The sequence below is a fragment of the Mastomys coucha genome, unplaced genomic scaffold (genome assembly GCF_008632895.1).
Source record: "Mastomys coucha isolate ucsf_1 unplaced genomic scaffold, UCSF_Mcou_1 pScaffold21, whole genome shotgun sequence".
In the NCBI taxonomy this organism is placed as follows: Eukaryota; Metazoa; Chordata; class Mammalia; order Rodentia; family Muridae; genus Mastomys; species Mastomys coucha.
Window position 1 is genome coordinate 57,920,702 of NW_022196904.1, and position 12,092 is coordinate 57,932,793.

The 12,092-nt window shown below is 46.7% G+C and overlaps 1 protein-coding gene across 3 annotated transcripts in view; it reads right to left on the reverse strand.

Moving 5' to 3' along the window:
* Window positions 1–1,036: 1,036 nt before the first annotated feature.
* Window positions 1,037–12,092, reverse strand: part of Synm (synemin) — a 30,405-nt gene continuing 19,349 nt past the window's right edge. The window contains exons 3-5 of one of the 3 annotated variants that reach the window (XM_031386958.1): window positions 9,948–10,018; window positions 4,716–7,168; window positions 1,037–3,809 (exon numbers count right to left, since the gene is read on the reverse strand). In XM_031386958.1, the coding sequence (XP_031242818.1) occupies window positions 3,486–3,809; window positions 4,716–7,168; window positions 9,948–10,018 (2,848 nt within the window). In that variant the 3' untranslated portion in view covers window positions 1,037–3,485. Of the gene's footprint in view, window positions 7,169–9,947; window positions 10,019–12,092 lie in introns of all 3 variants that reach the window. The other 2 variants (XM_031386957.1, XM_031386959.1) reach the window with 2 other exon arrangements.

The window sequence follows — 12,092 nt, forward strand, 5'->3', positions numbered from 1 at the left end:
GTAAAGAGTGGGTGTGCTTTATGGTTGGTTTGGGCTTCTGTCCATTTTTGTCAACTCAGCATAAGGAAGGGTCATCTGGAGAAAGGACTTTGAGTTGAGAAAATGCCTCTGTCACTTATTCTGCACGCATGTCTCAGGTGGGGGAATTTCCTTGATTAATAATTAATGTAGGTGGTACCACCCCAGGTAGCTATAAGGAATGTCCTGGAAGGTAGAAGGAAGGTGGCTGAACATGAGCCAGAGAGCAAGCCGGGTTAGCAGCACTCCTGCACAGGTGTCTGCGTCAGCTCCTGTCTCCAGGTTCCTGCCCTGCTTGAGTTCCTGCTTTGACTTCCCTTGGTGATGCACTATGACCTGTGCATGTAAGGCCAAATAAACCTCTTCCTATGGGGTCGCTTTTGGTCATCATTTTATCACAGCAACAGACTAGTACCAATGCAATGAGTCTTAGTGATATCCTCCACTGACTACCGTTAACTCCCACAAGTGAGAAGCAATACAACTATTCATGTCTTTATTTTTGTTGATAAGAGGCCAGATTAGAGACAGATGATAGTCACCCACTCCTTGTTTCAAGCACATATCTATTTCTATATCTTAAGATACTGAGAAATGGCCATGAGTAAACTTACAAACTGTTCTTTGAGTAACTAGTTGCCCAGCTCCAGCCCAAGACAATGCTGGTTTCAGCACTGAATAACTGTACCTTGGCACCTTCCTCCATCCTGGGTAGAATGGATGGCTGTCTCATCCTGCTGGTAAGAGTTTTCCAGGCTGTGATGACATTTACCACCAACTGTTATCCACTTGGATACAAGCCAGTTAGTGCGTGCTTCCTAGTTTGTACCTATACTGCGAAGTTCTGATCTCAGGAGGAATTGGGGAACATTTGTGACCCATCCAGTAACTCATGGCTACCACCATCAAAACATGGAGAGAAACCCAGACTGGCTTTCATTAGTGTCAGAAGAAACTACACAGAAATCGGCCAGAAAACATTCTCTTTAAGAACAATACAGTTTTTTTTTTCCTCAGATTTTTATTTCTACACATTCTTGTGACAGTTCTCTTTGTAGGGAATAGATTAGCAAAATAAGCTTCTTAGATAATTCTAAATAAACACTTTAACACAAACTATCAAAACAACCAGTGGAAAGCTACGAAACATTCAGTATCTTGTAGTCTCAACAATAAAAGACTGGGAGAGACTCCCTGCCCTACCTCAGTGTTGATTTGACTCCAGAGTGACTGATTTCAAAAACCTCAGGGAGCTTTGGGGGTGACCTACTACAATGTCAAGGGTAAAAGCCCTACCCTAGTGAGGTGGAGACAGAGTAACCACTGACAGCTGAGGGCTCCTTCCTAGGATTGCCTGATGGGGATTCCAACTTAGAAATGAAAATTAGTATTTTATTCTAAGACATTTATTTTTCAAAGTAGAAGTGCCACAATATTTATAACCTGTCACACCAGTATCCACGGACAAATTCTTTAACTAAGCCCACTTAGACTCATAATAAACTCAACATTGTTACTGTGTCTTGCATTATTACACCAAGGCTGTATACCACCTCGGCCACATTCTTACAAATCACTCAGGTTTTCTGATTACAGTAAAAATAAATCAGCGCATCTCTAACAGTATTAGAGATGATGAGCCACAGCATTAACTCCTGTCTCAGTCTGGCAACCCTGAGTTCAGTTGGCAGGTGAGTAACAAAGGCTCTCCATTCAAATCTGCTTCCTTCCTGTGCTGTGAAGCAAGGCTTTTGAAAAGATCATCTTAAGCCATTCTGCATTTCTCTTTCACTTAGCAATGAAAAAAAAAAAAATCTCACTCTCCTTTGCCCACCTGCTGGAACCAGAGGGGGAGATGTGCCCTGTGGAACACACAGGGAGGAAGGTCCTCCTGTACCATGCTCCTCCTCTATCTGAAGATGGCATCCCCCTAGGATCCTTCTTCCTCAGTGCCCCACAGGCAGGTTTGTGGCCTGGGCTCAAAAGCACAGCTCGGACCCATGAAAGCTGCACTGTGGAGGCCCCTTTTCTTTTTATGTGGTGTCAAATCTTCAGAGATGGGAACTTTAAAAACAATGTCCATGTGTAAAAGAATGGTTCCGAATGAGCATGCCCATTGCCCATCCTTATTAAATTCAGTGGTGCACAGCTTCAGGTCCATAATCTGTGGCCCACAAGGGTGGGGCCTTTGTCATCTGTCTGTCCTGGGGGCCTAAATCCTGGGTTGCCTAGAAAACACCTGGTTCCTTCCCCTAAGTACTACCTTTATTCAACCTAAATACCCCGCCATCACGATTTCTAGTCAAAGTGCAAAAAGTTTATGAGGTTTGTATTTGGCTGTTGCATTTTTGTCCTTAATTCTAGGAGCTCAGAAAATCCTACAGAGGAGGTTGGTATGGGGTAGAGAACTGGTTCAGTAGTTAAGAGCATGGCGGTCCTTAACCCTCCAAAGGCTGCGGCCCTTTAATATAGTTTCTCAAGTTGTGGTGACCCCTCCCAACCATAAAATCACGCCATTGCCACTTCATAACTCATTTTGCCACTGTTATGAATCATAATGTCAATCTCAGTGTTCTCCGGCATTCTCGGGTGATGCCTTGAAAGGGTTGAGGCCCACAGGTTGAGAACCCCTGCTCTAGCAGGAGTTAAGTACTCCAGCTTAGGTCAGGACAGAACGCTGTCTGCTGCCTCACAGCCTAGCCAGGACTTGAAATGACGCTGTGAGCAATTCTCATTCTTGGTTGCCCATGCCTGTGGCCAGGGACAGCAACTCTAAATAATCAGGACAGACACGTGATCTGAAGCACCAACAACACACCACAGCTGTCTTTCCAGAAATAATTCTAAGCCCTCTCTTTTTTTAAAGTTTTGTACATAGAAAGCAATTCCACTTGAAAAGAATTTTAAATCTCTGATAAGTAACTTTTTCTTAAAGACATCATCTAGTAGTTTTTTTTTTCCAAACACAGTCTTGCCTACTTTCTACTTTTTATAATTTTTTTTTTTTTAAGACTTAGGAAAGAGAAAAATTCACCTATTTTCGTAGTTTACTGTTTGATATTAGCACATGCAAATACAACCTACCCTTAAATGTATTATTATAATCTGGTTAATGTTAAAGTGTCTTGCTATAGATAAACAGTAGAACAGATGTAAGCCACGCCTGTGACCTGGTGCAAAACTCGTAAAAACTGTCTCCACGCGTGGAGAGAAAAGTTTAGAGAAAGGAACTTTTCCAGACTGAAAAGATGAAAAGCATCTGTGAAAGTTCCAACTCAAATTCAAAATCTCCAACCTTTACAAACGAGTTCTAAAACAAACTAACTCGGCCCAGGCTTCTCTAAATAAAGGTCTAGCCAGCCTCCCCCTCCTCCCTACATTTAGTGAAGGGCTTGCATGTCGGTATTTTGAAGGCTTTGTACACTGATGTTTCCAGAGTGCCATTCAGGACAATATAGTTCCATTCATCAAAACCATCCCTCGCCCTCCTCTTCCTCCTCCTCATTGTCTAGATAGAGAAGAGCCACTTTCTTCTCATCTGAAGCCACCGACCTTTGGTCTACCATTCTCTGCAGCTGTACCGTCTTGTCAAATCCAGCCTGCTCTGTGCCTTTCTCTCCAGGGGTCTGGTGTGCATCCCCAGCGGAGGCCTGAGAACTGGTGCTGGCTACTCGCTCATCCCTACTGTGAGAAATTCTCCAGCCACCGTGGTGAGACACACTGTGAGCTTCCACTTCCGACCCTGTGTCTCGGGTCCAGCTGCGGATCGCTCTCGTGTTGCTCAGATCCATCTGAAAAGTAAATGAAGTTTCTTTGGGCCCCAGTGCAATTCGACACGGTGTGCTACCACCATCTGCTCCCCCACCCAGCCCAGGGGACACCACAGAACCATCGAGGACAAATGTTTTAGATATGGGTCCACCAGTGACAATGTATTCAGAGGGTTTCTCCTCTGTAGGACCTATTTGAATGTGCCTAAAGGATCTGCTGATGTTTGCTGTCACCTCTGCTCCTGTATCACCCACACTGCCTGGAGGAGACCCAGGAACGACCCTCTGGAATATGTTCTCTTTGTTCATGAGGATTTCTCTATCTGAGGTGAAATTGTGAGTGGCCTGGGTCATGCCTGCTGAGCCTTCCACCAGGACCGTGCCTTCTGCGTGCCTAAATTCCAGTGTCTGTGGGGCCATCTGCGTGGAAGCTTGGTGCCTCTGAGGCACCATGTCAATGCGCTGTATGGACATACTCCTCCCCTGAGACGCTTTGGCGCTCTCCGAATCCTCTTCTCCCCACCCTACCTTATCTGGGATGGGAGCTATGAACTGGATTTCTTCTATGAACCCTTCTTTGGGGCCTAACTGGACATGCCTCACAAAAGTCTGGGTACCCACTGACTCTTCAGTTGCAAAGTTACTACCAACCTGGGCTGCCCCAGAAACAGGACCCTGAAAATGAATTTCCTTCTCAGTATGAGTCTGCTCAGAGCCAGGCATCCTGCAGCTCCCTGAGATGTCAGCTTCCACAGACAGTGCTGCTGGGCCAGGCTCTTCTGTGTCTCCTGTTTTCTGCCAGGTAGGCACAGAGCCTCGGAAAATGACTTCTGCGGACATTCGGCTTTGGTGGGGACCCAGTGTAATATGCCTCACAGAGCGGCTGGCTCCCTCAGAGCTGACTGCCTCACTGACATCTCCACTTACCTCCACCACCTGTGAGGTGGGTCCTCCGTAGGACACCTGTTCTGTCCTCCACACTTCAGTGGGGCCTAGTTTAACATGCCTTACAGACTGGCTTACATCCTCCAGCACATGAGACTGTACAAAACCCGTTGGGCTGGTCACTTCCACAGTAGCTGACACTGGGCCCTGGGTGATATGCTGATGAGAGCTGTGAGAGACCAGGCCAGCATCATCCCTCTCACCAGATGGGCTATACAGCTCCCTGGTGGCCCAGCGCTTGAAGAGAATGCCACCGGCAGGCACCTCCTCTCCATGTTCCCTGTCTGGGCTTTTAGGCATTGGGCTGGAGCGCTTGGTCAAGCTCTCTCTGACCACCGACTCCACAGCCCTCTCTATTTCCCCAGCTTCATCTCTGCTTAACTCCTCCAGGTCTAACTGATCAGCATCTACAGTCTGCGAGAGGTTGACTTCAGCCATCAGGGTCACAGAACCACCAGCAGAGCTCTGGACTTTCTTCACATCCACTGAGACACTCCCTGGCTCTCCTTGACTCTGTCTGGTCAGGGCAGACAGCTCCTCCTTCATGCGCTCAGGCAAAGTCTCCTCCAGCTGCCCGATGACCTCCACCAGCTGCTGCCGGGGCTCATTGGAGAAGGCACCCTTGATGGAAGTATGGAATTCATGCGGTATTTTGATCTCTTTCTCAATGACTGTGGGTTCAGCATGGAGTTCACCACTGGCTTCTTCCTTCAAATGAGCAGAACCAACAGCTCCACCCAGGGAAGGTGCTGGGACCTCCAGGACCTTCATGTGCTTCTCTTCCCCTGGGTCACCTCTCACTTTCCTTCTCCAGGTCCCCTGCCCAATTTCATCTTGCCATGAGTACCGGATGGTGGACTCTTCCTCGATGTGGATCTGCCCATACACTGAGCCATCATCTTCTTGGTCATGTCCCCCAGGGTACTCATCTGGGGTAGACACAAAATAGCTCTGCTCCCCCTCCGAGTCGCCCGCCTCCGTCACTTCTTCCACGTGAGGGATGCTTGCCTGGGGCTGGTTGGTCCTCTGATGTTGACGCATTGAGAATGCCATGTGGGTCTCTCCGTCACCATCCTCTTCCTCCACAAACCCCTTGGGGCTGGGAGACACATCATCAACTTCTTCTACCTGAAAGGGGGTAGAAAACTCTATTTTCCCACCACCTATGTAGCTCATGGGCTCTTCCACAATCTCCACATTTACGACTTTGGCTCTCCCTTCCCTTCCTTTCAGACCGAGGTTGATCATCTCTCCTATCATTGTCTCCGTGGACTTCCCTTTCAGTCCTACTTCCTTGACATCCTTGCTTAGAAGGTAGTCCAAGCCAGCTTCATCAGAAACATCAACGTCTTCTGTCAGCTTCGACTCCACGACAATTTCTGTCTTGGTTTTCCTATCGCCAGGAAACTCTTTCCTGTCCACGTAAGTGACCTTTGTGTCCGGGAAAGAGCTGGCATTCTCTTCAGCACCTGGGGACTGGGTAAACTGCTTAAGGATGGTGGTGACAATGTTTTCGGCTATGGTCTCTGTCATTGAGTCACTTTGCAGAGAGCTGGCAGTGTCCTGGGAATCCAACCGGAACTTTGCCTCTTTGGTCTCCGCCTCTCTTCTACTATGGCTGACATCCTTCCTTCCAGGGGACTGCAAGTGTACTGTTGACACCTCTGGTCTGCCGCCCCGGGATACTTCTAGACTGATGGGCACTTCTCTTTCCTTTATACTTCTCTCCTTCAGTGCTTCCTTCTCTCTGGCCTCATCCCTCAAATGCTGACTTTCTCTCCTCCTCGCATCTCTATCTAACTTGGTCAGCTCTTCCCACCTCAAGTTTCTTTCCTCTGAAGCCTTCTCTTTAGAATCAAACATTTTCTCTTCCGGCCTTATTTTGATGACCCCTGACCTGTCCCTTTCTTGTTCTTTAGTGGCTTGCACGTCTAATTTCTTTCCCAGAATGACAGTCCTCTCATTTGACGGCGTGCTGTTCACAGCACCTGCTGCCACGTTGCCCCGGCGACCTCTGTATGACTCTCTGGTAATAATGGACTCTGTGGCACTCTGTGTGTGGGTGTCCCCCGTGCCTTCGACTTTAGATCTATGGGGGAATGTTTTCACGTGAGCATCAGTGTTTCTTAGAAAGCCATGGGTTGGTGCGACTGGTCTTAAACTGCCTTGACTGCTGAGGGTTTTCTCCAGGGGCTTTTGCTGTTGCAAGGTCGAGGTTGTAGCTGAGGAAGAATAGCTGGAGGTCAGGAAACCCCTTCTGGCAGCACTTCCAACAGCCGTGGTTGTCTGTGAGTCAAGCTGCCCCAGCCTGTTAGAATACAGAGCTGAGCTGTGATTTACAGCCGCCCAAGGTGTCTCTCGCCTTGGAAAGAGATTTTTCTCATTTTTCCTCTGTAATACTGAGTTGGTATAGCGATAGGATGTGTTTCTGGATTCTGTAGAAAGGGAACAAACAGTTCATTTAGATGACAGCCGTCATTTTTTTTTCATCATAAAAGCACTGCTGTAGCTCAAATCCCACATTATTATAAAATATACTGTTATTACAGGAAGGGCCGTTTCAAGAGAATACTGTTATTCTCCACATTATCTTTTGGTTATTTTAGAACTCCTGTCACGGTGAAATATCGCCCCACCAATACTCCTTAGCCTAGCACTGTTCTCAAGCTGCTGCTCTCAGAATCCTCCCTCCCTTCAGAGTCAAGGGTCTGAATGCAAAGGGTGCCGAGTTTGCCAGAGAGGTCAGAGGCACTGGGCTTTCTGGTTAGATTTTCACAATAGTATGATTTTCCAGAATCTTTAATTTTGGCTTTGTTGAGATAGGTTTGCTTATTTCAGCAGAGAAGAGTCCACAATCGCCAAGTGTATGATCATTGGATGCCAATCAGCACCCCTCTCCATCCTAAGGACTTGGCTTATTAGTCCCTCTGCTGAGCCGCAGCTATTGGAGTTTCTAAGCTCCCTTGTGTGTTTATACTTGACAATTCATGGCTCCACAGACAAGCCAGTTGTCAGAGCTCCCCCTGCCCTCATGGCATCCTCCTGGAGTCAAGAGGCAGCCTTAGGGCTTCTGGTTTTCCTCAGGATTGCCCTCAAAGAGTGCTACCCTTCAGGTGCACAAACTCCACTGGGGTAACCAGCTCTTTGGAATGGTAACGGAGTTAGGACATGACCGAAGCACCATCCACTCTGAGAGCATTTCTTAGTGGGTCTCACTGACACAGGTCCCTGAGATACAGGCAAAGAGATCAGGCTAGAACTTTCAGGTTAATATACTGATCCTAACCTAGAAACCCCAGAAGATGAACCTCCAAGGTCAATAACAGATATGGAAGGTCACAGAATAGTTTTAGGTCATAGGGAGCAGCCAGCATTATTTCTGGGCACATTATAAAAGGTGACTAAGAGCTCTAATACATATTGATCCATTTTCTAGGAAATCATCCTCAGATTTATTCCATAAATAGTTAATAGCAATCTATACTATGCAGGAAACAGAACAACTTAGCCACATAAAGGCTGATTCACAACCAGTCACCTTTATTCCAAAACATCTTTCTTTGGCCTAATACCTAAGTATTTAGATAAATTTAGTGTATAAATGTGAAGTACTTATGTTGTTTAGGAAGCTTGAAGAACAGTGGATGAGTAAATCAAGCTAACAGAGATACCTACCTGCCTTCTTCCTGACTCTAAACTCATGGTTAGTAAAGCATCAGCAAGCCCCATGCTTAAAATGCTGGGAGTTTGGTCTCCCACGAGAGTGAACAGCTCTTGTTTTCTAGATGTCAGATGCCAATGGATGTCAGGTAGGCCGGTCAACACCCACTTACATGAATCAATCAATCAATCAATCAATCAATCAATCTCTGTCACTCTCTCTGTCTCTCTCTGTCTCTGTCTCTCTGTGTCTGTGTCTGTCTGTCTGTCTGTCTGTCTGTCTGTCTGTCTGTCTCTCTCTCTCTCTCTCTCTCTCTCTCTCCAGACTTACTCTCAAAATGAAGGCGCAAACTTGCTAGATGCTACTTAAGGACAAAACCTTTCCAGTCATAGATGATTAGAACCAAATTTCTGAAGATGAACCCAGAGACCTGTCAAGGCTGAGAGGTGACCAGCAGGGGCAATGAATACATACACAGCCACACAGCCACACTTGAGGAAGGTACATAGTGGGCTTGAAGGTGCCCCACCTATGGGCTCTATGTCCACACACTCAGTCAGCTAAAGGTCAAAACTATTTCAAATAACTTATCTGTACTGAACACATGCAGACCCTTTTCTTGTCATTCTCCTGTAAGTAATACAGTGTGACAGAAATATGCATGGCACAGACATTGTTCTACATACTGTAAGTAATCTAGAGAGGACTCGGAGTCTGTACGAGGATATGCGAATCCTATAACATCTCATACAAGGCACTTGAGCATCTGCAGACATGGGTATGAACAGATGTCCTGGAGATAGTCGTCTCCCCTAGACACCCAGGATGACTTTATGCTGAACACACTATATACCTTTTAGGCTAACACTGCTTAGCCAGAATCTCTTAAGATCCAGCAAGTTTAAATATTTATTTTTAAAATTATCTTATAGATTTTTTTAAGGTCTGCCACATGACCATATTAAGCTCTTTTGTGTCAGGTCTATGGCTGTAGGAAGGAGAGCCCTGATATGAAGCTGTGGGCCCAAACTAAGATAGGGCACCTGGCTACCTTCCTGACTGCCACTCCAACTAAAGGTAGCATGGCAGTGTCATTGTCCTGGTAGGGCTACAGTTTCCAGAGTGCTGACTGCACGTTGTCCAAAATGATAATTTTGTCTGTTCGTTACAGCCATAACTGTTTGGTCTGGAAAAAGAAACTATGTCCCTCCCAAGGATATAATGAGTAAGTGTGGATCTGCAGCATCCTTCAGAAGGCCCGGCATCAACTCCTCAGCTAGAGAGCACCTCAAAATATTGTCTCTGTGAGCAAATCAGTCTTGAGGACTTTCCAGGTCATCCTGATTCACACTGTAATTTAAATCACATCCCATTCAACTCAAATCTACTTGGTACTTAAAAGAAGGACAATCTATTATCATCTGGGAGTGGGAGGGAAACAACCAAACCCTCTCCTTCTAGATAAGTTGTCCCCTCCTATCTGTGGAGTGGGTAGCTCAGAGAGAAAGCATTTTAGCAATACAATTTTAATAAACACAATCTCTTATATTTACCTTGTGGTATGTTGTCAATGTTCTCAGTCCAGATCAATATCTCCGGATTGCTTTCTCCTTCCAACAAGGCCCTGCGGAAGTTATTTTTTTTAAAAAAAATGTTTATTATAGTATGAAGGGGGAGGGAGTGCTTCTCATCAAACATATTGGGAGACATTTTATCAGTGACCACACCATCGCAGGCCCGTGCATTTTAACACCTGTGCCTGTAGATGTGGCTTGGGTAGGGGCTGTACCAGGATGGTACACTTCTCTGTTCACTGTCATGCCTTTGATACCCATCATAGCATCTGTTATGACAGATGTTCAAGTGGTGCCAGATGAAAAAAATGTGTGGGCCAGGCTTCAGAAGTACCAGAGAGTTAAGCCTTTCTAGGACATCCTCCATAACCCCATCCCCACCCCCCAAAAAAAACCTTTCCTGTCCAAGGCAGAAAGGGGCACACACCAAGTAATGCTGGGAGACTGACAGAGGAAGGCAGGGCAGGATCTAGCTTCTTGGGCAGCAGAGAGAGGACTGGGTCAGTATTTCACCTAAGCTGTAGGGCTCCAGAACACCTGAGCACCCTGATACACACATTCCCACAGAAGGGGTGTCTATGGAGAGTAGAGCACAGAGCTGTAACAGACACTATTTGTAAACAGGAGGCTAGGTGGAAGCTAGTATTGCTTCTGTCTGTCTGTCTGTCTGTCTGTCTGTCTGTCTATCTATCATCTATCTATCTATCTATCTATCTATCTATCTATCTATCTATCTATCTATCTATAGTCGAGGATCAAACCTAGGGCCACATATATGCTAGGTGACTTCTTTGCCACAGAGCTATATCGGCAGACCTATGTGAACATCTCAGAGATGAAGGCAAGCATGTAGACCAGCAGCCCCGTGGGCATACCACTTCACCTAGATGGTATCTTTTGCCTCCCTTAATAACACAGAGTGGAAAGTACTCTGCAAGGTTTAGCTCCAAATTTCTAAAATTTTAGTCTTCATTAAGTTGTCGTTGTTTGCACCTGCCACTTCAGACAGGCACTGAAGAGGGCATGGGGCCTGAATAGAACAGCAGGCTGGGGGTAAGGGTAGTCAGAGGGGTGCCAATCAGCTGGTCACTTCCAAAGGCCTACAGGACTACTAGAGACTGCAGATGTAACAGTTGTGTGTTTACTAGAGCAACATGTGAAGTCACTGACCCCAACTCCCAGAGAGAGGGCATACATGGCAAAGGCTGATGAGAACCCACAGCCCACTTGGAAGCGCTGATGTCAGGACTGAGGGCCTGCAGGGAAGTGGAGCGGGGAGCCCAGGTCCCAGCTGGGCTTGGCAGTTTGGGGAAACTACAGCAAGACTCATGTCCACTGAGTTAAATGTGGTCACGAGAGCCCTCTGCCTGCTGGAAGAAAACAAAGGGGGCACAAGGGATTCGTCCCAGGCACACAGTGGTGGCCTGACCCCAGAAGCAGCCACTGAAGTACACATGTGTGGAGAGGAAAGAAGACCAAGGCTAGAGCTGAAGCCCTTCCACTCAGGATGAAGGCCAGGAAACAGGACACCAATCCATTAATCCCACACCCTCATGACCAAGCAGTTTAGCTTCCAGGAACACAAACAGCTTCATCATCAAAAAAAAAAAAAAAAAAAAAAAAAAAAGCCCTGAGGTCTCTATAAAAAGATAATGTTCTGGGGCGAATAGACTTCAGGTCTATACCCTGGGGTTTGTGTAGCAGAGCAACATTCTACAGCTGAGAACTAGAGCAGGGCCTGGGGATAAGGCCAAGTTTAGAGCTTATAAGCTTCTCATGCCACAGGGCTGGACTTAGACTCAGGCTGCCAGACTCAGGATAGAAGGGACTTTTGGGAGTTCAGGTCAGCAGAAAATGTTGTGGACGGGCCCAGGGGACCAATGACTGGGAAAAGCTATGCCTTTCTCCACCCCTCATAGGAGAATGGTTCTGTCTTCCAGGGGAAAGCCAAAGCCTTATCCAGCTTTGCTGCAGTCAGGCCAGCACAGAACACAACAGTTTCACCTCCCATATCTACTTACTCATGTGGCCCAGAGCACCAGCCTTGCCCAGCTCCTTGTCTGAGGACACAAGGCCAGCATGAAGACAATGTCTTAGTCAAAAGCCCACAGAATACCCAAAGAC